General features: G+C 35.4%; 1 protein-coding gene and 1 non-coding gene across 2 annotated transcripts; one reads left to right on the forward strand and one right to left on the reverse strand.

The window, feature by feature from the left end:
* The first annotated feature begins 7,743 nt into the window (after nt 1-7,743).
* Nucleotides 7,744-9,844, forward strand: LOC105050380 (uncharacterized). Its single transcript, XM_010930369.4, has 4 exons — nt 7,744-8,191; nt 8,288-8,385; nt 9,356-9,413; nt 9,507-9,844. Exons 1-3 carry the CDS (start codon nt 7,900-7,902, stop codon nt 9,404-9,406), a joined length of 441 nt encoding a protein of 146 aa, XP_010928671.1. The 5' UTR covers nt 7,744-7,899; the 3' UTR covers nt 9,407-9,413; nt 9,507-9,844.
* A 17,652-nt stretch (nt 9,845-27,496) lies between these two features.
* LOC140851334 (small nucleolar RNA R71) lies at nt 27,497-27,603 on the reverse strand. The gene has a single exon (XR_012134086.1). It is a non-coding gene; the product is annotated as a small nucleolar RNA R71 (small nucleolar RNA).
* Nucleotides 27,604-27,843: the final 240 nt, after the last annotated feature.

Below are 27,843 nucleotides of genomic sequence, written 5' to 3' on the forward strand. Positions count from 1 at the left end.
AAAAAGAGAGAGAGATCCAAGCCACTAAAATTTAACTATTTTAGTTTAAAAAATAATAATTTATCCATACCCATAACCCATAAGGAGAAATTCTTTGTGCACCATCCATGGTATAAAAAATCTGATATGGGGCACATCATTCCTATTAGATTACGTAGCCACTACTTTCGAACACCGATTTAATGTCTATGGTTCTACTTTTTTTTTTTGTTTGAAATTTTGAATGATGAAAATATTTTTTTTAAAAAATTATAATATCTCTTTCTAAAAATTATGAGACTCCTTCATAAAAATTATGATATTTTTTTTCTTTCAAAAAAATTATGAATCCCTTCACAAAATTATGATGTTCCTTCATAGAAATTATGTGTTATAGCCCAAAAAAAAAAAAACAGAGTATGCAAAACCGGGAAGAAGACTCCCGACAGGAGTCTTCTTCTCCGACTAAACCCAGGCAAAATCGAACTCCTAGGACCCCTCGGAGTCCTAGGATCCCCTATAAGAAGACCCCCTCTCCCTTGAGACCCAACATCTTCCTCCTCCCTCTCTCTTTCTCTCCGTTTTTCTCGATCGAAGGCCGCGGACACCGTTTGATTTCTCGCCATGATTACCGCCGACGAGGTCTCCGGAGGCTGAGGTGAGTCTCCTTCTTCTTTCCCTCCTTCTTCTCCTTCCTCCCATGCTCCTGTGCGCGGCTGCCGGCGACGAGAGTCGCCGATTTCCGAACGGAAAAGAGACCCTGTTTTTGAGTTTTTTCTTTGGATTTTTCGGCGCCGACGATCGGAATTGATCGCCGGCCACGCTCCTCCGTGACCGGAGGGAGTGGCCCCCGTCGGCCGCCGGCTTCCGCCGCGGCGGCCGTGGCCTGAACGGCCCGGCAAAACATGGGCCACATCGGTCCCCTGTTCCAGCACGGGAAGAACCAAGAAAAGAAGAAAAAGAAAAAAAGAAGAAAAAGAAAAGAGAAAGAAGGAAAAAGAAGAAAAAGAAAAGAAAATAATAATAATAATAATAATATATATATATATATATATTTATATATATATGTGTATGAACAAATAAATAAATAAATAAATAAATAAATAAATAAAAAATTGAAATTGATGAGAGAGAGAGTTTCTCTCTCTTCTCTCTCTTCTCTCAGTCTGAACCCTGACTTTCTCTCTCTGGAATTGAACTTTCTCTCTCTACTTTCTCTCTCTAAGATTTTCTCTCTCTAATTTATTTTTCTCTCTCTTGATGGATTTCTCTCTCTAAAGTTATCCTTCTAAGATTAGCATAGGGGAAGGCTTCATCTGATGATTCTGATCGAGTTTAGAGACGAGTCTGATTTTAAGCGAGATTTTAATTTTGGGACTTGTTAGATTTAATTTTGAATTAATTTAATGTAAAAATATAATTTTGGATAATAGGCACGGAAGAATCTAGTAAAAGTTAGTCGATCTATTCGTTCAATGCTCTGTGAAAGGTAAGTAATGAATCATCTTCTCGAGATATTCCATATTTATTCTGAAAATAAATAATTATTCTCTGAAATTATGCATGATTTATGAAATTATGTTTTGAAAGAAAAGTGCCTTTGAAATATTATGGTACGTCGATCTATGCACATGTTCAGTGAAATATTTATGATGTATTATGATACAAAGTGTTTTGATACGGATCGGATTTATGCTCTCAGCCTAACTATGTTTCTGTGGACCCTGCCAGTGGGGGTTGTGCGCTGGTATTTGTGGACCCTACCAGTGGGGGTTGTGCGCTGGTGTTTGTGGACCCTGCCAGTGGGGGTTGTGCGCTGGTATTTGTGGACCCTGTCAGTGGGGGTTGTGCGCTGGTATTCTGTGGACCCCGCCAATGGGGGTTAAACGTTGGTCATAGTCGAGGCTGTTGAGTTACGAGTGTTTTGAATCGAATCGGATTTATAATTATATTATATGTGAATATTTGAAATTATTGGATTTGCATTAAATCAGCATGAAATTTATTTTTATGTTTATTTGCAGCATTATTCTTGAAAATTATATAATATCTGAAATATCTGGTAGAGATACTTGTTACTTACTGGGCTGTCTAGCTCATTACCTTTCTTTTTATTTTTTAGATTCAGATAATTAATTTCGAGCGTGGGACGAAATATTGGGACAGAGCTTTTAGAAGCGAGATTAGCATTGTCAACTTCATTGAATTTAGATCTATTGTTTTATTGTTAGTGGAAAAATTTTATTGGATGTAAGACATTTGATTTAATTACTTGAATTACAATTGAATAATAATTATTTGAATTTATTCCGCTGCGATGCATTGATATCGTGATGAGATACCTTGCATGCTTATGGAGAGAGTTCTTCATGAGTATGCGGCGGTTGCCGCGACCCTCGATTCACAAATCTCGGGTCGGGGGCGTGACAATTAATATGGTATCAGAGCATAAGTGGATAAATTATGACACATAGAATTTGACATAGTATGAGTGTAGGTGGGTAAACATTAGGAATATTGGGACGTTAAAGTATGAGCATCATAATAAACCCATCCTAACAAATAGATAAATGAATCTAATAAGGTTTTACTACTACAAGGTTACCATGCCTCCCCGTAGAATGACAAGAACTACTCAAGGAATTGCAAGAGAGACATCACAACCACGGGATGGTAGCACTCCCCATCTGACCAGTGGCACCCCTCAGGAGGAGGGAGTCGTAGATCCTAATGGGAGTGCTTCGAGAGCACGTCAAGAACTAGATATGGCTCAGTTAATGCAGACCCTAATCAGGATGGTACAAGCGCAACAACAAATACAACAGCAAATATTTGAACAACAGCAGATACAACGAGATACACAACAATATCAGCATCCACCACCACAACATGGAGAGCAACCAGTACAACGGAACAATATTTCAGAATTTAAAAAGCTTGCTCCTCTAGCTTTCAAGGGGACTACTGAACCTTTGGAGGCTGACAACTGGATAATAGAGATAGAAAAGGCTTTCGCTGTCCAAGAGTGTCTTGATGAAGAAAAGATTCGATATGCAGCTTATTTACTACAAGGAGAAGCATACAACTGGTGTCAGCGACTACAGCGCAAGCATGAACAAGACGGCGAAATACTTACCTGGGAAAGATTTCAAATTGCATTCTATGATCAGTATTTTTCTCGGAGTATAAGGATCCAGAAAGAGCAAGAGTTTATTTATTTGAAGCAAAAGGGTATGAGTGTGACTGAATATGAAGCAAAATTTACAGAGTTAGCAAAATTTGCTCCGAGATTAGTGGATGGTGAGCAAGAACGTGTTCACAAGTTTGAGATGGAACTGAGAACTGAGATTCGAAAACAAGTGGTTCCATATGAATTGACAACTTATGCCGATGTGGTAAACAAAGCACTGATAATTGAAAGGGAAGTCAATGAAGAACGCATGGAAAGGGAAAGAAAGCAAAGAAAGAGAGCAAAATCAAATGATACACAAGGGCAGAATAATAAAAACATCAAAAGATCAGCTAAGGGAACAGTAGACAATAAGACTCAACAGATTGATGGTGAGCCGTGCTCCAGATATGGCAAAAATCATGCAGACAAGGATTGCTATTGGAATACAGGTGCTTGTTTCAAATGTGGTCAGATGGATCATAAAATCGCTAGCTGCCCGCTAAATACCGAAAATCAAGCTGGCAAAAGAACTCATGAAGGACAACATAAGGGTGGCGGACAGATTTCTAAAACCCAGGGAAGAGTTTATGTGCTTACTCAACAGAATCCACAGGCTTTCAATATAATGGTGACAGGTATGAAAAATTTCGAGGATGAAATTTCTTTTTAGGGGTGAAGAATGTTATAGCCCCCAAAAAAAAAAAAAAATAGAGTATGCAAAACCGGGAAGAAGACTCCCGATAGGAGTCTTCTTCTCCGGCTAAACCAAGGCAAAATCGAACTCCTAGGACCCCTCGGAGTCCTAGGATCCCCTATAAGAAGACCCCCTCTCCCTTGAGACCCAACATCTTCCTCCTCCCTCTCTCTTTCTCTCCGTTTTTCTCGATCGAAGGCCGCGGACACCGTTTGATTTCTCACCGTGATTGCCGTCGACGAGGTCTCCGGAGGCTGAGGTGAGTCTCCTTCTTCTTTCCCTCCTTCTTCTCCTTCCTTCCATGCTCCTGTGCGCGGCTGCCGGCGACGAGAGTCGCCGATTTTCGAACGGGAAAGAGACCCTGTTTTTGAGTTTTTTCTTTGGATTTTCCGACGCCGGCGATCGGAATTGATCGCCGGCCACGCTCCTCCGTGACCGGGGGGAGTGGCCCCCGTCGGCCGTCGGCTTCTGCCGCGGTGGCCGTGGCCTGAACGGCCCGGCAAAACATGGGCCACATCGGTCCCCTGTTCCGGCACGGGAAGAACCAAGAAAAAAAGAAAAAGAAAAAAAGAAGAAAAAGAAAAGAGAAAGAAGGAAAAAGAACAAAAAGAAAAGAAAAATAATAATAATAATAATAATAATAATAATAAATATATATATTTATATATATATATATGTATGAACAAATAAATAAATAAATAAATAAATAAATAATTAAAATTGATGAGAGAGAGAGTTTCTCTCTCTTCTCTCTCTTCTCTCAGTCTGAACCCTGACTTTCTCTATCTGAAATTGGACTTTCTCTCTCTACTTTCTCTCTCTAAGATTTTCTCTCTCTAACTTATTTTTCTCTCTCTTGATGGATTTCTCTCTCTAAAGTTATCCTTCTAAGATTAGCATAGGGGAAGGCTTCATCTGATGATTCTGATCGAGTTTAGAGACGAGTCTGATTTTAAGCGAGATTTTAATTTTGGGACTTGTTAGATTTAATTTTGAATTAACTTAATGTAAAAATATAATTTTGGATAATAGGCGCGGAAGAATCTACTAAAAGTTAGTCGATCTATTCGTTCAGTGCTCCGTGAAAGGTAAGTAATGAATCATCTTCTCGAGATATTCCATATTTATTCTGAAAATAAATAATTATTCTCTGAAATTATGCATGATTTATGAAATTATGTTTTGAAAGAAAAGTGCCTTTGAAATATTATGGTACGTCGATCTATGCACATGTTCAGTGAAATATTTATGATGTATTATGATACAAAGTGTTTTGATACAGATCGGATTTATGCTCTCAGCCTAACTATGTTTCTGTGGACCCTGCCAGTGGAGGTTGTGCGCTGGTATTTGTGGACCCTACCAGTGGGGGTTGTGCGCTAGTGTTTGTGGACCCTGCCAGTGGGGGTTGTGCGCTGGTATTTGTGGACCCTGCCAGTGGGGGTTATGCGCTGGTATTCTGTGGACCCCGCCAATCGGGGTTAAACGTTGGTCATAGTCGAGGCTGTTGAGTTAGAGTGTTTTGAATCGAATCGGATTTATAATTATATTATATGTGAATATTTAAAATTATTGGATTTGCATTAAATCAGCATGAAATTTATTTTTATGTTTATTTGCAGCATTATTCTTGAAAATTATATAATATCTGAAATATCTGATAGAGATACTTGTTACTTACTGGGCTGTCTAGCTCATTACCTTTCTTTCTATTTTTCAGATAATTAATTTCGAGCGTGGGATGAAATATTGGGACAGAACTTTTAGAAGCGAGATTAGCATTGTCAACTTCATTGAACTTAGATCTATTGTTTTATTATTAGTGAAAAAATTTTATTGGATGTAAGACATTTGATTTAATTACTTGAATTACAATTGAATAATAATTATTTGAATTTATTCCGCTGCGATGCATTGATATCGTGATGAGATGCCTTGCATGCTTATGGAGAGAGTTCTTCATGAGTATGCGGCGGTTGCCGCGACCCTCGATTCACAAATCTCGGATCAGGGGCGTGACATTATGACATTCCTCGTTCACAGAATTATGACACCCCTTCATAAAAATTATGATATTCTTTCATAAAAATTATGATATCTTGTAAAAAAATTATGATATCATATGCAGAAAGTTATTATTTTAGTACAGAATGTCATAATATCAGCATAGGATGTCATAATTTTTTTGAAAGAGAAGGAATGTCATAATTTTTATGAAAAGATATAATTTTTAAGAAAGAATATTATAATTTTTAAGAAGGATATTTTTATCATTCAAAATTTCAAACGAAAAAATAGAACTATAAATATTAAATACACATTGAAAAGTGATAGCTATATGATCAAATAAAATAAGTGGTGCACTCTACGTTAGATTTTCTATATCGAAGGTGGTGCACAAAAAAATTTCATATCCATGAATATTTGTTAATTATTCTATTACACATTCATCGATATTGAAAATCTGGTATAGCATAATTTTTTTTTTTTTTTTTTTGAGAAAGAAGTCATGGCTCATAAATTTTGAATGGCAGTATAGAAAACCCATGCATCATCCGCATGATTATTTTTTTGTAATTTGATATTATTATATGGCTTTTCTCATTCAAGATGACATCATTGTCATTCCCTGGAGATTAGAATTGATTACACATTTATGATAGAAGCACCAAGAAAATTTATTAATAAATTGGTTATTGCCACTTTTGGTGTCATCCAGAAGAGTTGAAGCAAATTCCTATTTGGAACATGTTTGGATAATCTTATGCATTCCAACATGATTCATAGGGACACAAATTAGGATTGACTCATATCCATATTATTCAAAGAATTTTTTGCAAAATAGGCCGGTTCAAATCCTAAAAGAGAGAAAAAAAGATCTTTTCACATCTTTTTTTCTGTCATATAGAAATAGACTGGAAGAGAATTAGTTAATATGGACTAGGCTAAGTTCCATATCCTAATATTACATATAATCTATGTACATAATTTAGAAAATATGTACTAGACGGATTAAATTTATTTTTTGAAAGATTTTCAGCTCAATCTTGCAGTAATTTACAAACATGGGCTCAATATCAATGACAAAACAATACTGAAAAGTCCAGCATATCTCTACGAGTTAAAGAAATAGCCTCACACCTGATCATTCTTAATCTTTAAAAAATTCTACGATTCTATACACCAAATCGCAACCTAAATGAATCCACTGAAGTCAGCGAACCTGTATATTTAAACCAAAATCAAGTGCCCACGTGTCCAATGTTAGCATAATACCAGTAATCAGCAACATTTCTACTGTTTTTTTCCTCGCTCAACGATACAATATCGCGTATGAATCCCGAGTGTGTTTCGATGGTCCCTTATGAACCCCAGTCCCGTGAATCCTCTACGGCCGTAGCCTGCCGGCGGGAGCCCACCGCATGACAATACAGTGGCCGCTGTGTTCCTTTCCAGCTGTCCCATATGCCTTCGTGTCGGCTGTCCTGGCTTATCCTCTCATGTCGGGGGTCATATCGGACCGCACACACGGCCGCACCCCAATTCTGCGAGGGAGGCGCCGTATTAGACTCGGTACCTTACAGCTCATACAAATGAATCTGAACCATCCGATGCACTATCAACGTCCATGATTGGCTATTGCTCATTATCTATACGAAGAGCGATGCACAGACTACTAATCTTCCTCCGCGGCTAAGTATACCCGGGTGTCGGATACAGCGACCACGTGCCCCCGATGCAATGAACTAACGCCCGTATCCATCAAACTTATTTTTCCTAAAATACCCCCGCCATCTAAACCACCCACGGCGCGAAGGTTTTGTTTGTAGTGGCGAACTAGATATTTAGCAGAAAGAAAGGCTAAATAACTTCTTCCTGTTAACATTGTTCGGAGAGAAGGACGATGTTCTTTTGAACCTTGGATATTCCGTTTAAGACCCCAGCATCGTGGTCGAACGACGGCCTTTAGCTTCCCGTCGCGCTGGCTTCCCGTGCTCCCAAACCCTAACCCTAACCCTGGGAGGAGGTTCTGATCAGCCTTCGGAGGTCGATCATGGCGGCCGCGCAGCCGCGAGAGCTGACGCCGCCGCCAGTCATTCGAAAAGCCGGTAGCTACACCGTCTTCCTGACCCCTCCGGCAACCCCGAAGCGCTCCGAGGGCCCGAGAGCTCCTGTCGCCAGCCCCAGCGCAAACCCTAGAAAGGCGGCTTCTTTGCCGCCCAAGGCTCATTCCTCTCCTCCTCCTCCGGTTCAGGCCCCCCCTCCTAGTTTCGGGAAGCCGACCACCCGGTCGTCGACCTCCGCGTTTGGGTTCTTCTGGGACGCCATTGCCAAAGTCCAAGATGGTATCTTTTTGAAGGTTTTGGGTTTTTTGGTGGGGCATGGCTTTTCAATTCTTTAAATTCCAGGAGTTCTGAGCTGTTGTTTGGTGGTTTTGGCAGTGCATTCGAGCTTGGATGAGTACTTGGCGAATTGGTTTGGACTGGACCAGTCGAAGTATCAGTGGGCTTTGAACAATTACTACGAGAACAAAGAAGTGGTAAGAAAATTTTTTTTTGGCATGCAATTGGAGTGGTTTGGCATGGAAAATGTGAGTTCTTTACTAGCAAAATTAGGTATCTTCTGTCTGGTCATTTAATATTCTTTATATCTACTGCTGTGAGTAGTTGGTCTCATGGTGTCATGGGGCTTGGAAGGATCAATGAAGGGTTGTCCAACTTGGGGTCCGTCTCCCAGGTTTAAATTCCAAAAGCTCAAAGAGTTTTGTGATGTCTCAAGTGACAGTAGCTGCAGTTAAATAATTTGATACCTCTACAGATCCGTTCTCGTTGACACATGATTGAATGATGTCTCTCCAAAACGATATATAAGTGATCTTGTTTGACTTGTCTATGATAAGGGAAATTGATTCACTTGTGGTGGAAAAAGCCTGTCATGTGACATACTATAGATCACTCTTTAGGTGCTGTTCTTCCTATGAGAGTTGGCATCCCTTCAATTCCGTGGACCGATGTCTTACTGCAAGGGCATATATATAAGGCTAAAACCATCAGTGAGACTTCATGAGCTTTATGTGGTACAAGAGAAAACATATGTCCTAAATTCATCTAGCTGCATTGTTGTCTATCCTTCCAATGTATGCCCATATCCTCGAATGGCAACCATTTTGGTGCTTCAATAAAAGGGCCACCTGTTTCTTCTATGCTTTATTCTGTGGAACAGCTTCTTGTTTACCAGCAAGGAACAAACCAAACTCTGGTTAAGCAGGACACGCTCCTTGGTTTAAGCTAACTATCTACTTTTAGTTTGTTGGACTGAACATTTTTACAAGGAAGGGTTGTTCAATATGCTATTGTTATAGCTGCAAACAATATAATTGATTAAGATTGCTTTGCATCCTGTTCTACTCGGTAAACAAATTTTTGATCTGTCACTTCCCAACAAACTTCATGACCATAAATTCCTAGTTTGGTTTATGAAAATGTCAAACTTAAAAATTCTAATTGTAGGTAAAGGAAGGTGGCAAAGCAGGACGTGTTGGCAAACAGCAAGTTGTGTAAGCTCTTGGTAGGCGATTGCATTCAATCAAGCTGTTATTTGTAGTAATGTATCATTTTAAATTTGTTTGGTCTCTTACTCGCTTATGTTCTATTTGTGCAGTATAACTTCAGGATTATTGAGTCCTTATGACTACGTATCTGATACCATGTGATGAAAATTCCATCTGCAATAAATAAGTGCGGAAGCAGAGAGGACTTTGCCTATCAGAAGCTGGGTCTGATGTTCTCACTTCAGATGCCATGCTGACTTTGATGATTATGGTGTGGCTTCTAAATTGTGGAGGCTATTATTGCCATTTAAAGTGTCACCATCTGTAAAGTAAGCTGTTCGGTCATCTGAGGAGCAGTGAGTTATAGATCAGAGTTTTGTTTTGAATTTGTTGTGATCTTCAGATTAAAAAAATGACAAACATGCTTATTTTCTTTTGCCCCGAGTCATAGTATTGCTCTTTCCTTTTTTTTTGGCACCGTGTTCTTTTCTTTAATGAAAGAGGTGCTGGTAAAGTAGCAGTTTGTTCTTCTATTCTTAAGTGTTCTATCGCAATAATAGGTCGAAACCTTGAAGTATTGAGATAACAGCATCCCACAAACCTCGGAACATGGAATAATTTGGAACACTTGGGCTGATGTGCAAACCCACCCTTTGATCAAATGCTCTGCTGTGTCGGGTGTCTGTTATAGATTGCCAAATCAAAGAAAGCACGCGTTGTGTTGTCCTTACTATTGTGGGCTCTGATTGTTGAAGTAGGTGGGAGAGAGTATTGATTGTAATTAGGATTTCATGGTCTCATAAAACTTAGTGTCAGCTAGAAGGTTTTGTTTCATTAACCCTACGAGACAGAAACACAAGTAGTTCTGGATCTCATGGAATTTGTTACCCTTCTTGTTGATTTTGGACGAGGCAATTTTGGAACTTTCAGGTTAAGGAATTTCATTGGATGATAATAAACAAAAGCACCTATACAATCAAATGCCATATGGTAGAAACCAGTTTGATATTTGGCATATGTTCAAGGATTCTTTATGAGACTTGACTTGTAATATGAGTGACTCATTTGAAGCTAGATGATGATGATTTCTATTAAATTTTCCATTGTTGTCTTCATCATCATTTTGCTGTTTTTTTTTTTAAAAGAAGTGCCAATCATTTTGCTGGTTTTTTTTTTTAAAGTGCCAAGCTGATTTCTTCCTAGAATGAATTAATGTATGGAAGCCAATTTACACAAGTCAATTGGCCACTCGAAGACATGGCAACTCCACGTTAACTACAAATTGCATGCTTCCTTTGTTTTGTTACGTCACTAGCAATAGAAGAGGATGGGTTGTCGAGAAAGCAGCAGGAAGAAGAAAAGTTTATACCACCACGTGAGGTTCCAATCTAACAGCAACAAAACTAAAACTAAAATGAGGTCATCATCAGACTTCATTTTCCTTATTTCCAAAGAATATATTCTTAAAAAAAGGAATATAATATAACTTACGAGAGACACCCCGAGGCTCTCTCTCTCTCTTTTTTTTTTTTAAATCCCTTCAAGTAATTTCATAATAAAACATTATAGCTGCAGTTACCACCAGGGGTGAAACATTTGACGTATTCGCGCGTCCAATGCATGAAGAGCCCCTGTCCTCCCGTCAAAAACCAGCAACACCCACTAAGGCACTAAATTTTCGTGTAAAAATTTTGCACTCCATCAAAGAGGACTCATGAGACAATCACCAACCGAAGCGATTCTTCTCCAATACCCATTCCAAATGGTGTTCTTCCAATATGAGCAGAGTCCTTTGATAAGCAAAAGAGGAATATACGAGATGACGGGATGCAATGTCTGAACATAGTGCTGATTATTCGATCGGACCATTGGTGAGGTGGGGTTCTCACTTTTCAGCAATATTCTGAACAAGCAAATACCATATCGTAGAGACAAATCCGGTGTTTGATACCTAACATATACCATATCATCCTTGATATACACCCTTACCAGTGCAAGGAGGTAAGAGCCTTCAAATTCCGTGCCTATCAAAAACATCAGAGGCTATCCACAAACAGTGAGGGAGGGGGATTGTGGGGTGGTGTTGGTTACTGGTTCTTTGAAGCAGGTAAGACTAGAAATATCTTCAAGATAAATACCTTAAATCTTTAGTAGTGTTGATGTTGTAACTTACATAAAAATTGAATAGAATTCTTTGCTTTTCCTAAAGATTATGTCAAATCTTTGACCTATCTGTGATCATGTTCCAGTTATGGATAAACTCAACCACCGACTGTCCTCAACTGGTCTCTGAGCTTCCTTTTTTTCATCGATAGTGATAAACCAATGAAGAGTGGTGCCTCATGTCCTAATGAATGAAGGATGATTAACATCTCCTAACTGCAGGTCACTACTAAACTTCAGTATTAATTTGATAGCTGTACAGAGCATGCTCTGGTTATGAATCTGTACTCCCTAAACTCATGTATCCCCACATAATTTTTTGTCACAGACGGTTTGTTGACTGTTTGAGTTTTATCAGAGCTCAATGCAGTCAACTTCTGCATTTCAATAAGCTTCCAGGATTAAGGACTCACATTGGACCAGCGTTGATTTAGTTCTTAGCAAATAGCAGAATAGTGACTTAAACAACTATCTCTGTGGTCTTTAACGTTATTCAGCGTTGATTTAGTTATTCAGCGTATCTCGTTTTTGGTATCGCGATAAGCACCAAGCCACACGGTTTTACTCATAAGAACCACGTCTCTTGGATCTGTCGGTTTCCAACTGAACTGAAGCATGGAGAGATATCACTGTTTTAGCTATTTCATCCTTCAATCCAATGCCAAGTGTTTAGATCTGTTTTACTTAGCCAAAATTCTTTCTGATTAGTTTTCCACGATCAGATTACCTGCCCAGCAAACCTTCAGCTGTCTAAGCAACCCAGAGACACAGGGATGGGTCTGGGCTTCCATCTCGGAATTGCCGCTAAATTTTGTTTCTAAATTCAGGCCGACATAGGGATGTGCAAGTGCCAAAGACAATCAAAAATTTTAAAAACAAAGCTTAATCGGGCTTGCACTTTCAAGATTTTGTTGAAATTTATCCAATTAAATTTGTCCAAATACGATCCATACTAACATACATCGAAATTTATTTTACATGATCGAAATTTATTTTATATGGTCTGAACTCTAACTAAAGATAAACCTCGAATAAAGTGATAGAGATATATTTGATGATTATTACGATGAAATCAAACTCTACACAATAATCGGATAATATCCATCTTCTAGTCTTTATGACTATTTAGATTCTATCTTTAATAAATGAGGTACGTTATAAAAGGACACTTCCTACGAACATATCCTCAACTTATTCGAGAGCTTGTAAGATCCTTCCTATCGAGAATATTCGGAGTTAGAATTAAAAAATCAAGATACTACTCATAAACAACAAGGAGTACATACAGCTCAGTTTCTTCTTGTGGTTGAAAGCATGTTGATTCAAGAGATCCTGGGCATCATTGATGGCTTCTTCATTATGTAAGCTGAATTGTCCCATAAATTTTTAATCTTATAGTATCAGAGCCATATAGTTTTTTTGGTTTGAAAATTGAAGCCTTTGAGTTCATATAAAAATTTCATGGATGTAGATTTAACCAGCCATTCTAGCTAGTTGTTACTGATCGAAGGTGTCACGAACAGAAGCCGTTTCTAGATTCCATATCCACTACTTGTTCTATAGATTTATTTATCTATTTTTAAAAGAATTTGTTAAAATAAATAAATAAATAAGGGGGAAAAGATAGTTAGAACAAAAGGAGATGACAGTGCTCTGGCTTATCAGCATCGTGCCCTCCTCCTCTCTTCTCAATGGTCGAACCTCTAGTCTTCCTCCGATAGTCATCGGAATGGGCCAATGGCTAGTCCCTGGAGCCAAGGCATCAGAGACCTCTCCTCCTGCATCCCGATCTTCCATCCTAATTAAAAAAAAAGGATTATGTCCCTTTAAGACCTAATGCTAGCGACCATCTGGGCCGACATCAAGTTTTTGGGACAATCGCACAGGAAGGGAAGGGGGGGCAATCACCGAGGATGATGATGGAACCATCAAATCTTGGCAAATCAATGGTTCCCTCTTCCTATCGATGGCATAAAGGGGTGGTCGGCCTTCAAATTAAGAGGTCAGCGGCCAATTAATTGAGATCTTCTGACGACTGCGGATTGAAACTTAGATGGGAGGAGTGTTAGTTTTTGCTCCTTTTTCTTCACCAATCACCAATCACCCATCAAACTCATTCAATCACTGGCTCATCGACGATCAGGATGATAGTCTCAAATTGGCCACCGATAGTTGTAGTCAATCGATATCTCATCGACGGTGATTAGGAAGAAGGGAATCGTCGGCCATGGGGGTTTTCCACCCTTATTGGTTGTGATTAGAAAAAGAGGAGGAAGAAGATAAGGGGATGGGTTTCAGGTTTTGCATTATGATCCGAAATCTGAAACTTGGTTTGCCCTGTTTATTAATAAAGGAGCTTTTATAATTAAGCCCCTGATAAAAAACTTATTGCATAAATATCCTTGTACAATTACACTTTGCTCCCTACCATAAAGTTTATTATATAAAGACTCTCAGATTACTATTAAGTCTTCGTAATAAATTTATTATATAACATCTTTTGATAATTATAATAAGATCACTGTCATATGGTTTTATTGCATACAAGTCCTAAAATTTGCATATTGCATGCTTTTTATGTGTTATTTAATTTGTCTATATGCCAATAAAATATTGTATGCATATTATCATATTCTTGATGATATATTCATGTCTTATTTTGCATACAAAATTTATTGATACTATTTATAAAAAATTGAAAGTTTTTTATTTGATTGTTTCAATGCGATCACAAAAATGACCATGAACTCTTAAAACAAAAAATTCTCTATAATGAATAATTTTGAATAAATATAATTGATCTAATAAAATTTTAAATTATGTCATAATTGCATCTAAATTACTGAAATATTGATTCGCTTCTAAAGAAGCATCTTCATATTCGATGTTTAGATGGATAAAATGGTAGGATTGTATATTGGATCGAGTGATATTTTCATATCTAAATATATGATATTTTCTTGTACCCAATATGCATTTTTTGTTAGGTTCACTAGTGATATGATATATCACTAAATGGGTATAGCTACTAGCATATTATGGCACTCGTCCAAAGGAGAGACATAATAATGCACTTGATTGCCTGTCAAAATTAAATATCAAAAAATTCATTTACTTTGAATAAAGTTTTATTGTTATTTGTTAAGTACTATTTGATGATAACATGAGCATGTATTTTTTACAGTATTAGTTTCCATAATGACTGATAGCAGCATAGAAAAAATTCTTAATGGATCAACATTCTTGAAGTAGAAAGATAGAATAATGGTTAAGTTAGAATATGCTGACTTTGATCTTGAGTTCCAAGTGGATGAACCTTCACCACTTACAGATGAAACTACACCATAATAGAAGAGCCTTTTGAAAAATATAAGCATTCCAACTGCTTTAGTTTGCTTCTAATAAAATCCAATGTGTCCATACACATTAGAAGATCTATCCCTTCATGTGATGAGATACATAATAATTTCTTAATTGCTGCAAAGCAGTAATTTGTGGGCTCTAATAAAGCAAAGGCCAAGATTTTGATGATGAGATTGATGTCCACAAAATATACAGACAAATTTGGTATACCTAAGCACATCATAGAGATAAGGGATATGATAGCTAGCATAGTTAAATGATATTAAGATTTTTATATCAGATATATTCTTGATCCATTTTATTCTCACTTCTCTTTTATCAAAGTATGATATCTTTAATGCTCCTATAATACACGCAATGAGAATTGGATAATTAATAAATTATTAATCAAATATGTATAAGAAGAGGAGAGATTGAGAAGAGAAAAGATAGAGGGTATGAACTTTATTTTACATCAAGTTAGTGGGAAGCATGTAAAGAAAAAGATGCACCCAAGGCAAAAGGAAAAAAAGCATTAACTATAGCATCAGATGAAGTCATTGATAAATTTGCTAAATACTTCTTCTATAAAAAGAAGGGGCATCTGAAGCAAAACTGGATAAAGTATGTAGTGCGTACAAAAAAAAAAATTATTTACTCTCTTATGTGTTTTGAATCTAATTTAGTAAATCATAATTCTATATGGTGGATTAATTCTGATGCACCTGTATATATTGCCGACAACTTGAAAGTTTTCTATCAAAAAGATCTTCAACTGAAAGTGAATGATCCATTGTCATCGAAAATCAAGCACGTTCACTTGTCATGATAGTTAGATACAATATGATAATATTGGATTCTAGATTTATCTTAGATTTGGATAGGATATATATTTTATACTTCTTTTCTAAAAATTTAATTTCTATACTAGCTTTGGATAAAGTTGGTTTTTATATTTTTTTTGAGAACTCTAAATTTGATCTAATAAAAGACTCTATAGTTGTTGGTTTTGGTTTATTGTGTGATGGCCTTTATAAATTATTTTGCATCATTCATTTAAATAATTTTTTTTGTAATTTTTTTATAATAAAAGAGGTAGAATTAGTAAAACTCTTCTATATTATGACATTGAAGATTGGAGTATATCTCTGAAGAAAGGATCAAAAGGTTAGTAAAGGATGGGATATTAGGATCATTAAACTTCATTGATTTTGAGACTTGTGTTAGCTGCATAAAGATAAAGTAGACATACATATGTAAAAAGGATGCTAAAAAGAGTAAAAGAACTTGAAAAATCATTCACACTGATGTATGCGAACCTTTTTTTCATGTCTAACAAGTGAAAAATGTTTTATCATATTCACTAGTGACTATTCATGATATATGTATTGATACCTTCTGTTTGAAGTTTTAAAAGAATTCAAAATAAAGATAAAAAGATAATAAAAAAAATGATTAAAGTCATCAGATTCGATAGAGATGGCGAGTATTATAGTAGATATATTGAGATGGGATAAAGATTAGGACTATTAGTAAAATTTTTAAAGAAACAGAAGATTGTACCTTAATATATAATGCCTGGCACATGAGATCAAAATGATACACTGAAAAGAAGAAATCAAATACTTAAAAAAATAGTTCAGATTATGATAGTGTATTTAACTCTAACTATTTTCTTATAGGATGGGACTATAAAGGCAACTATGCATATCTCAAATAAGATCTCTATTAAGACAGTTCAAAGGACTCCTCATGAATTATAGACTGCTAAGAAATCTAGTTTAGGTATATGTTCCTATAGAGTTGTCCAGCTGAAACTAAAGTTTATAACCCATAAGAAAGGGCGTTTGATGTTAAAATGATCAGGGATTTTTTTATTGATTTTCTGGAGAGATCAAAAGAATATAGATTCTATTATTCATCTCGTACACTACATATAGTAGAAACTAATAAAGCTAGATTTCTAAAGGATAGCATATTTAGTGGGAGTAAAAAACCTCGAGTTATTATCTTTAAAAAAATAGAAAAAATAAATCCTATGTCTAAAAAGTAAATTGAAGTGATGATTCTTATAGTTATTTCTCGAGATAATATTCAGGAAGGACCACCACTTCATCAAGTTTCATCCCATGATGTTCCTATTGTCGAAGAAGCAATTGTCCAACCATCAGTACAAGCAGATCAAAGGACAGCTCTCTGAATATCTACTAGAATAAGAAAATCTATTATACGTCCAGATTATATGGTATATCTAAATGATATTGATGAAAAAGATGATGATCCAAAGATGTTCTTACAAGCCATGAATGGTGACGACCTCTTAAATTGGTTGGATGCTATGAAAAAAAAGCTAAGCCCAATGGATAAAAACTATCTGAGAATTAATTGACCTATTTGAAGGGGTGTGACCAATAGATTACAAGTGGATCTATCAAATCAAAAGGAAACCTAATGATAAGGTTGAAAAATATAAAGCCAGTCTTATGGTAAAAAGATTCATACAAAAGGAGAGCATTGACTTTAAAGAGATCTATTCTCCTATTTTCTCAAAAGACTTTTAGGATTGCCATAGCCTTAATAGCTTATTTTAACTTAAAGTTGCATCAGATAGATATAAGAACAAACCTTCCTCAATGGTGATCTAGAGGAAGATATCTATATAGAACAACATGAGGGTCTTGTTGTCAGTGGATAAAAGAATATAGTTTACAGATCAAAAAATCTATTTATGAACTTAAATAGGCTTCTAGACGGTGATATCTCAAATATAATAGGATAATCACTTTCTTTGGATTTGAAGAAAATATAATTGATAAATGTTTATACTTAAAGGTCGGTGAGAGTAAGTTCATAATTTTAATATTATATATTGATGATATTTTGCTTGCCAATAGTGATCTTGGTCTATTTAAGAAAATCAAATTATTTTTATTCCAAAATTTTAAGATAAAAAATATGGATAAAGTTACTTATGTTATCGATATTGAGATTCACAGAGATAGATTCTTAGGGTTACTAAGACTATCTCAAAGGACTTATATCTCTAAAGTATTAGAGAGATTTGAGATAGAAAGATATTCCCTTGGATGTACTCCTATTGTAAAAGGTGACAAACTTAATAAACTTCAATATTTAAGAAATGAGATCAAAAGAGAGGAAATAAGGTCTATACCTTTACATCTATTGTTAGGAGTTTGAACTATTCCCACGTTTGTAAGCATCTAGATATTGCTTTTGCTGTATTGATGATGAGGTATTATTAACATAATTCAGAAACAAAGCATTGGAAAGTAGCAAAGAAAGTTTTGTGTTGTCTGTAGGGTACAAAAAAATACATGCTCACCTACAAACAATATGATCATCTTGAATTTACTAGTTATTCAAATTTGAAATTTGTTGGATGCACTGATGGTAGGAAGTTTATCACTAGATATATCTTTCTACTTATATTAGGTGTTAAACCGTGGATAAGTGCGAAACAAAATCTTATTACTGCATCCACTATGGAAGCAAAGTATGTAATCTATTGTGAGACTTTCTCATAGGCCATCTAGCAATGAAATTTTATTACAGGACTTACAATTATTGATTCTATTAGTAGATTGATAACAATATATTGTGTTAATAATTTTACAATAAGATCCTCCAATAATATGAAGAGTATAATTACTTGCAAGTATATTGGCATCAAATATTTTATTCTTTATGAAAGAATAAAGAAGAATATAATATCTGTAGAATATATTAGTATCACTGCACAAAATATCATTTTTTGTGATGAATTTATTTGTGACGAAAATATATTTCATCATAAATAAGGATATTTACGATAAAAATAGAAATTTATCGCTAATAATTATTTATTTATGATGAAAATTATTTTTCATCATAAATAGATGCATATTTATGATAAATTTTTTTTATCGTAATTATAAAATATATTTATGATAAAATTAATCATCATAAATAATAAAATATTTATTTTAATTTTAAGTTTTCAAATATTAGCAACAAAAATAGTTTCATCATAAATAATAGAAGTATTTATAATAAAAATTAAATTTTTATCGTAAATACTAGTTATTTACGATAAAAATTTTTCATCATTAATATTTAAAAAATAAAAAAAATTAAAAATTTAACAATTAGAGATTACTTGCGATGAAATATTTACGTCATAAATAATAAAATATTGGTGATAAAAATAAATTTTTATCATAAATATCAATTATTTATGATAAATTTTTTTTATCTCTAATACGTGAAAAAAATAAAAAATTTAAAAAATTTAGAAATTAAAAATTATTTATGATAAAAATTATACACCATAAATTATGAAGTATTGACAATAAAAATTAAATTATTTATAATGATAATTTTTTATCTTTAATACATGAGAAAAAATAAAAAATTTTAAAAATTTTAAAATTATAGATTATTTACAATGAAAATATTACGTCACAAATAATGAGTATTTGTGATGAAAAGTCATATTCCATCGTAAATAATCAATTAGTTATGATAAAAAATTTTATCACTTAAAATAAAAAATTTTATATTTTTAGATATTTATGACATAAATTTGTGTCATAAATAATTCAACTATTTATGATGAAATTTAATTTTATGTCACAAATAAAAGTTATTATCGATAAAAATTTCATCATTAATACATTAAAAAGTTAGATAAATTAAAATTTTAAAACATAAAAATTATTTACGATGGAAAGATTAACGTCATAGATTATTAGAATATTTACGATGGAATACTAATTTTTCGTTAAAAAATATTGAGAAATTATGAAAAATTTTTATATCGCTAATAATTGAGAAATTAAAAAATATAAAATTTTAAAAAATTAGGTATTTGCAACTTAAGAACAAGTTTCGTCACTAATAATCAACTTTTAACGATAAATTTTTTAGTCGCAGATAATTAAAAGATGAAAAATAAAAATAAATTATCAAATTTTTATGATGAAAATACTTCCATCGCTAATAGTTTTAGTATTAACGATGCAAAACTATATTTCCATCGTCAATAGTTAATTTTTAAAAAAATAAAAAATAAAGATAATTTATGATGAAAACTATTCATCGTGAATATATAATGAATTATTTATGATGATAAATCATAATATCATCGTAAATCATCGATTATTTATGTTGAATATTTTTCATCACTATTAGTTAAAAAATATAAAATTTTAAATTTGAAAAAACTAAAGTATTAATGACTTAGAAAGAGTTTCCATCGTTAGAAGTAGTTCTAGCGACGTAAAATTTTGTCACTAATATTTAAAAAATTTTCAAATCTTCATTAAGTTTTCATATTGAAGGATATATATTATAATAATTTTTTTTATATTTATAAAAAATTATAAGATAATTTTAAAAAATAATATGTTCAAAATAAAAAAATCTTGGTGCAAATGGTGGGGCACATGAAAAGTCATATATAATGTAACTTCAATCGAGAAATATTCATGCATCTAGTTATGTAAATATCTTACCATTTGACTCTTGAAATTTATATAGGAATCTTTGCTTGATTTCCTTCATATATGAGCTCTGCAAGCTGGGGAACGTAGTGCCCTAGTAAATTACATGATTTGATTTCGACGATAATCGGTATTTACATGATTTGATTTCGATACCACATGACTGATCAAATGGGTAGGATTAATTCAGATTTCCAACTAAAAGAATAATCACAAAATCGGATCAAATTTAGAACAATCCCAAACCATAATAAAATTAAATTAGAAGTATTTTGGACTTCTAAGCAGATCTAAGACATATGCAATCAAAGAACAACTCACCGATCCCCACGCAATGCTCTCATCTGCAGACACTTATGGATTTTCAAAGAAAAACAGAGAAAATGACCGCATCACCGATGACAGTGGACTTGACGACCTAAGCTATCACGAAGCTCCGATTTCCACTGAGTCAACGGTCACTGGTTCCATCTCCGCCAAACCCAACAGTCGGAGCTTAGGGGGAAGAGAGGTAGGGGCGGCAGTGGCGGTGGAGTGGCAGACAAACCCCAGGGAGTGGACATGGTTTAGTCTTGTTCCAGGAGTAGGCATTGAGTGTGAGATTGAGATTGTTGCTTCATACCAAGAATGTATACACATATATATACACACACACATATACATACATACATACATATACACACACACACACACACACACACACACACACACACACACACACACACACACACACACACATATATATATATATAGACACACACACACACATATATGCATATTATTATTGCATTATCCAAATTAAGAGATGGATGAAAAATGAATGGGAGAAAATAATACGAAGAACAAGACATATTTTAAATTTCTCATTTAAAAAAATTCTTCTTTGAATGAGAAAATTTTTTTTGTTGATTATTAGTGACAAAAAATAATTTTCATTGCTAATTATGTAATTTATGATAAAATAATATTTTTCATCGTAAATAATAATTTTTCGAGGCGTTGATTTTTTAGCGAGAATTTTTTTTATGGCGGAAACTATTAGCGATGGAAATCTTTTGATTTTCGTCGCTAATAAGCTAAATAGCGATGAAAATTTTATTTCATCGAAAATAATAATTTTCAGGGCATGAATTTTTCCAGCAGGATTTTTTTATGGCAGAAACTATTAGCGATGGAACTTAGTTTTCGCCGCAAATAATTATTCATTCAAATTATTGGTGATGAAAAGAATTATTAGCAATGAAAATTTTTATCGCTAATACCCTGCATCCCATCAAATCCCATCGAAAACCCATTTTTTTTCTCTTCCCCTCCAGGGTATTTTCTCTTAGCACGCGCATCCCGAGCTCCTTCCCCTCCGGCATCCCCTCCAACATCCTCCATCCCCATCTCGACCTCCACCACCGCGCCGCCAGTAAGTCTCTTTTTTTTGGTTTGGGGTGTGCCACGGCCGAAGGCTGGCAGCCGTGTGGGGCCTGCGGGTCGCCGCATGCCACGACCAACATGCCGGGACGGTCGCCTGCGACCGCATGGGGCCTGCGGACCTACAGGCCGCCGCGTGCCGTGGCCGACTGCCTGTGTTGGGATGGCGGCCCGCGACCGCATGGGGCCTGCAGATCGCCGCATGCCGCGACTGATGTGTTGGGATGACCACACGCAGCTGCATGGGGCCTGCGTGCCACGGTCGGCGTGTCAGGACGGCGGCCCACGGCCGCATTGGGCCTGCGTGTCAGGCCTGGATGGGGTCGGTTGGGCCTGGGTTGGGGTGGGTCGGGCCTGGATGGGGCCGGTCGGGCCGGGTCCAGTCGGTCTGAGGCGAGTTGGGTGGAGCCAGGTCGGGTTGGGTCGGGGTGGGTTGGTGGAGCCAGGGTGGGTCGGGCTGGGGCCGGTGACGGCGGAGCTGGGATGGGGTAGGTCGGGCCGGGTTCGAAAGGCTGGGGCAAGTCGGGTGGAGCTGGGGCGGGTCGAGTTGGGTCGGGTCGGGTCCGATCCGATCCATGTCGGGTCAGGCTAGGGCACCTGAATTATTATGATTGTTGCATATTATTATAATTATTATATATTATTTTTAGTATTACTGCTGAAGTTAGTTAATTATTTGATTGATTATTTTTTCACTAACACAATACACATTACTGTTATTGTTATAATTAAATTATTTTATGTACTGTTTTGTATGCTGCTGAAATGATAAATAAAAAAGATATTTTTATTTTAGAGAAAACTTTATGAAAATTTTTGATCAAAAAATTTCAATACGAAGTTATTCTTTTTTGATAAATTAGAAATCCATCTTCGCATACACGTTCAGAGATGGTATTTAAATTATATTGAGCTGTAGATTTCAATTCAAATTTTGATCTTCATCGAGATCAAAATTTGGACGTCTCGTATTTAGATTTTTTTAAAAAATAATAATATTATTATTGTTAATAGTTAATATTTTATTTCATTATGTGGTATTCAATAGTTATCTGTCCATTGTTCTCCAGGTATGTGGTGGATAGGGTGCGTGGGCACCATATCCACATCATATACTTGGAGAACTATGAGGAGATGCTGTCGAAATTTTTACAAAAATGAGATAAAATATTTACTAATAATAATAATGAGATTATTATTTTTTTGAAAAGGATAGGGCCGCACCTATTAATAATGATTTGAAAAAGATATGATCATATATTTTTACTTCATAAAGGGATAGGGCCACACATTTTCTGTGTTAATGTTCAGTCGGCTTGTCTTTTTTTAACATGTGTTATTTTGTATGAAGTGATCTAGATCTAGATTCGAGTCTGAATTTTGACTGAAATTCGAAATGCGATTCAGTTCGAAATTTAGATCGGGATCTTGAATACCATGAAATTTTTTTTCTTTGTTAATGATTTTTTGTTTATTGTTAGATGAATATCAACAAAAGTTGGATGAATGCTAGAAAAATTTTTTTGCCTGAATACCGAAAAGGAGTTCGAGATTTCATTAATTTTGCACAGCATAAGGCTAACAGTGCTAGTCGAATAAAGTATCCATATAAGAGATGTGTCAATATGGTATATCATCACATAATACTTGTTGAGGAGCATTTGCTACAATATGGTATGGATAAGAAGTATACTTGTTGGACATGGCATGGGGAGGATGATCCGAATGAGGTGGTGTGCGATGATGACGATACTGAAGATGATAGTAATGCTGATGGACCTATCGAACATACGGGTATAGGAGAATTATTACATGATTTATATCAAGGTGCTTGTTCGAATGTACGAGTGAATACTGCTGCATCTAAAAGCAATTCTGATCATGAACATAATATATAGTTTGAGGAAGAAGAGATCTCTGAACAGTTTGCAAAGCTTGTAAGGGATGCACGAGAGCCACTCCAAACTGTATAAAGTTTTTCAAGTTAGAGTTTTTGATAAAATTGCTTCATATCAAAATCATGAACCGATGGAGTCAGAAGTCATTTGATCAAATTTTAATATTGATTAAAGCAGCTCTGCTCGATGGAGAGAGACTGCTAAAATTATATTTTGAAGCAAAAATATACATGCAGAAAATTAGACTTGGCTATACTGTTGGGAATAGTGTCCCAAAGTCAATCGTCAGCCTGTTGACGGTTGTGCTCCTTTTGTATTAGTACATGAATTATAAATAAATAAAAATTATTTTGATATTTTTTCATCATAAATATTTCATCTTCTAATGAACTCCTGTGTTATGGTGAAGTCCTTAGGACTATTTAGACTCGACAAAGGAGGATTTGTCGCTTAGTCCATAAACCTGTTTGCGACCAAATGATACGTTGTTATCAAGGACGACAACGTTTATCGAGCATAGGTCGTTGTGTGCTATATGGGTTGGTTGTTCTCATAACCAAGGAGTGTGGAGACACTGGTATGGCATACAGGTGAGATGTAATGGTACATCTGCACTGAACATGACCGACTCCGGAGCTATTTCTGCTGTCAAGATTTGCTCCGATGGGATATGGGTATAAATGTCCCTCCGAACTGAGACCGCCACGGTGACTTGCAAGCAACTCACTGCACTTAGGCACTGGACTACCTGAATTTCTAATTCAGTGATGGAAGACTGTTGGGTGTAGTCAAGTACTTGACTTGTCGGTGCGTGTGTCAAGATGGGATTGACCACTCCAGTTTAGGAGCTGTGTACAGTCGTGTTTTAATTTAGCAAAATCTTGGTCAGGGTAGTCCTAGTAAGGAGTCACAGGACTGATTGAGTTGAGCACAATTCGGATGATCTCATCAGGGTTGACAGTTTAACCCTGAGTCGTCCTAAACACAGGGGTCAAAAGGGATGAATTATACGGTAACCATATTCACGTAGGTTCTGAATATTGTGATTGCGACTATTCGACCTATCCAGTCATCGGGTACTATTGCTAGATGGTTGATTTATGTCACAAATTGACATAAAAGTATCAATTAATATCTAAATTATCTAACTTTATTAAGAAATTGATACTTGTTATTATATTTTGCAGAAGAAGAGATCATCAATAGAAAGAACAAGGAAAGAGGATTCCAACGGCGCAAATTTTATGCAAAACGGAGTTAAATTGACCCAGGAATTGAAGAATGAAGAAAGAAGACTCAATTGGATCAAACCCGAGTCAAATCAGATCAAAATTGATCAAAAATCAACTGATTTGGTGATCTGGTTAGCCGCCTGGTCCACAGCAACAGGCGCATGGACCATGGACCCATCGGCGCACCATAAACCCCCTAAAACCTCTTAGTCCCACATCGGAAGTTTTGAAAACCTTATAACCCCCAAATGCCTATAAAAAGCCCCCAAAGGCCCTTGTTTTATGTATTCTTCCTTGAGATCAAGCTTGTAACCCTAGATAGTGGGGTTTTTAGCTCTCTTTTCAAGCCTCGAGCTTTGAGGTTTTTGTAATAATTTTTTTTTTATATATAAAATCTTATTTTTATGCAATTTCATCTCTTTACATTATGCAATTTATTTTTCTTGCAATTAGGATAGTTTAATTTATGCAATTTAATTTTATGCAATTAGGTTAGTTTAAATTATGCAGTTTAAATTTATGCAATTAGGATAGTTTAATTTATGAAATTAGGGTAGTTTATTTTTCTGCATTTAAATTTTGCAAGTAGATTTAGATCATGTCTAGCTAAGCATCCCTTCTAAGGTTTGCGATGAAGCTAGATCATGAGTAGGGATTTTACATAGAGTTCTTTCTTTTTCTTAGGGTTTCTTTTTCTTTCTCTTTTGCCAAGAATTTTTGATGAACTACAGTTGGGTCAGAGTCCCTTCATAGTTCATGCTTGATTCAGTGCATAGGAGGAGAAAACCCTAAGGGATCCTAGTTACTACTCCCCTGTAAAGAATCTTGATGGATTATCGTTGGGCCTTAGTCCCTTCATAATCTATGCTTGGGAAAGACAAGAGGAGTAGTCGTTAGGATCATTAAGAAAAATTCTAGGTAGAATTCCCTAATCTAGATCTAGTGGATTCAAAAACCCTAGATCCTTAGTCTTATTGTCTTTAGCAAACAACTTTCGACTTTCGATTTTTGTTAAAGCTCGCTTGAGCATAGATTTGAAAATCATTTTAAAAACCAAGTCTCTGTGGGATCGACCCGTACTCGCTGGTCGTGCTACTCTGCACACCGTGCGCTTGCGGTTTTATTTACAAATTTTAAGATTTGCACATCAAGTTTTTGGCGCCGTTGCCGGGGATTTGGCGTTTTAAATTATTTTCAAATATTTGTTCTTCGTGCGTTATAACTCTCTTTCTTTTTTCTTTAGGTTTCTATATTTAGTTGGTGATTGCTGGAAAACTCAGGTATGCTTCTAATTTCTCTTTTATTATTTTTAGTTAATTACTTTTGCTTTTAGACCTAATCATTTGAATTTACTTAATCACAAAAAAATATATATATATAAAACAAAACAAAAGACATTTCATAATCGTGAAGTAAAATATCAAAATAAAAAAAAAATTCTAAATTAAAATCTTTTACATTCTTGGTCATCTTGTTTATTTGTATTTGCATTTTCATAATTAATCTAAGGGCATCAACCCATTAACAAGATAAGGTGGGGATTTCATTACCCTTCCTTAGCCCAAAAACCATCTCCATCATATTGCATTACCTAGACTTTTAATCTTAAAATCAATTAGACGTCAACCTTAAGGAATTCGAGCTCAATAGGACAAAGAACCCTAAGAGTTCTACCAAGTTTGAGTTGTTTGATTAGTTGGTGTCTAGGCAAGTCCCTGAGGGTGGTTTGTTAAATTGGTTCAATTGCTGGCCTGGCCAACTCGTTTGGTGTCTAGAAAGGCAACGATGAGTGAACCTCCCACCTCTTATACTTACCTGGCTAACTAGTTGATCAATCTCCACTTGGAAGGTTTGAAGGGTCATCTTGGAACAGTTAGGAGCTGTCTAGATTTAGGTTAACCCTAGGATAGATTGAGTTTAATTTATTGATTCACTTGTTTGAAAAAAAAAAAAAAAATTAAAATTTAAATTAATTTGGTTACTTTTCTTTAGATTTAGGACTCCTTAGGATCTTCTCTTTAGAACTTTTTCTCTTTTCTTTCTTTTCCTTATACATAAAAATTTTATAAAAAAAAAAAAAAAAAATTGTATAAACATCGAGAACCGTACACCTCGTGTGTAGAGAAGAGTGTCGGGTCATCTAGTTAGAATTGAGTCAATTCCTGTTGTTCCAATGGCTGAACCAATCCAACCCATGACCCTTAAGGATTTGTGTTATCCAGTTGGCTCCATCCAACCATCTTGTATCAGGTTGCCACAACCCACAGCTAACAATTTTGAAATCAAACCTCAAATCATAAATATGCTTCCAAAATTCACAGGATTAGAAGATGCTTATATATTTATTAGAGAATTTGAGGAGGTATGTGCAACCATGAAACTGCAATTAACAGAGGATGAGGTCAAACTTAGATTAATCAACTTTGCCCTTAAGGACAATGCTAAGAAGTGGCTTTATAGTCTGCCAAACTATTCTGTCACTACTTGGGAGGGCTTTGTGAGAACATTTTTAAAAAAGTATTTCCCCCATCATAAAACAGCTAGGATTAGGAATGAAATAAATCAATTTTACCAACTAGCTGGTGAATCATTTTGGAAGTACTTTGATCGTTTCAAGAATCTTTTGACCCAATGCCCACACCATGGAATAGAAACTTGGAGACTATGCCAGATCATCTATGAGGGGTTAGATTCAAACTCAAGAACCATGCTAGAGTCCATGTGCCAAGGCCAATTTATGGACAAAGAAACTACTGAAGCTTGGCAATTCTTAGAAGATCTAGCCGAGAAAAATTTACAGTGGGAAACAACTAGGGAACCTGATAAAGCTACACCTTCAAGAGGAGGAATGCATCAAATTCAACCAACCCTAGCATCAGAGGCCAAGAT

The sequence above is a fragment of the Elaeis guineensis genome, chromosome 8 (genome assembly GCF_000442705.2).
Source record: "Elaeis guineensis isolate ETL-2024a chromosome 8, EG11, whole genome shotgun sequence".
NCBI classification, from domain to species: domain Eukaryota; kingdom Viridiplantae; phylum Streptophyta; class Magnoliopsida; order Arecales; family Arecaceae; genus Elaeis; species Elaeis guineensis.

Coding starts and splice junctions, on each gene's coding strand:
- LOC105050380 (XM_010930369.4), top strand. CDS start 7,900: ATGGCGGCCGCGCAGCCGCGAGAGCTGACGCCGCCGCCAGTCATTCGA. Junction 8,192..8,287: donor CATTGCCAAAGTCCAAGATG/GTATCTTTTTGA, acceptor TGGTTTTGGCAG/TGCATTCGAGCTTGGATGAG. Junction 8,386..9,355: donor ACTACGAGAACAAAGAAGTG/GTAAGAAAATTT, acceptor TTCTAATTGTAG/GTAAAGGAAGGTGGCAAAGC.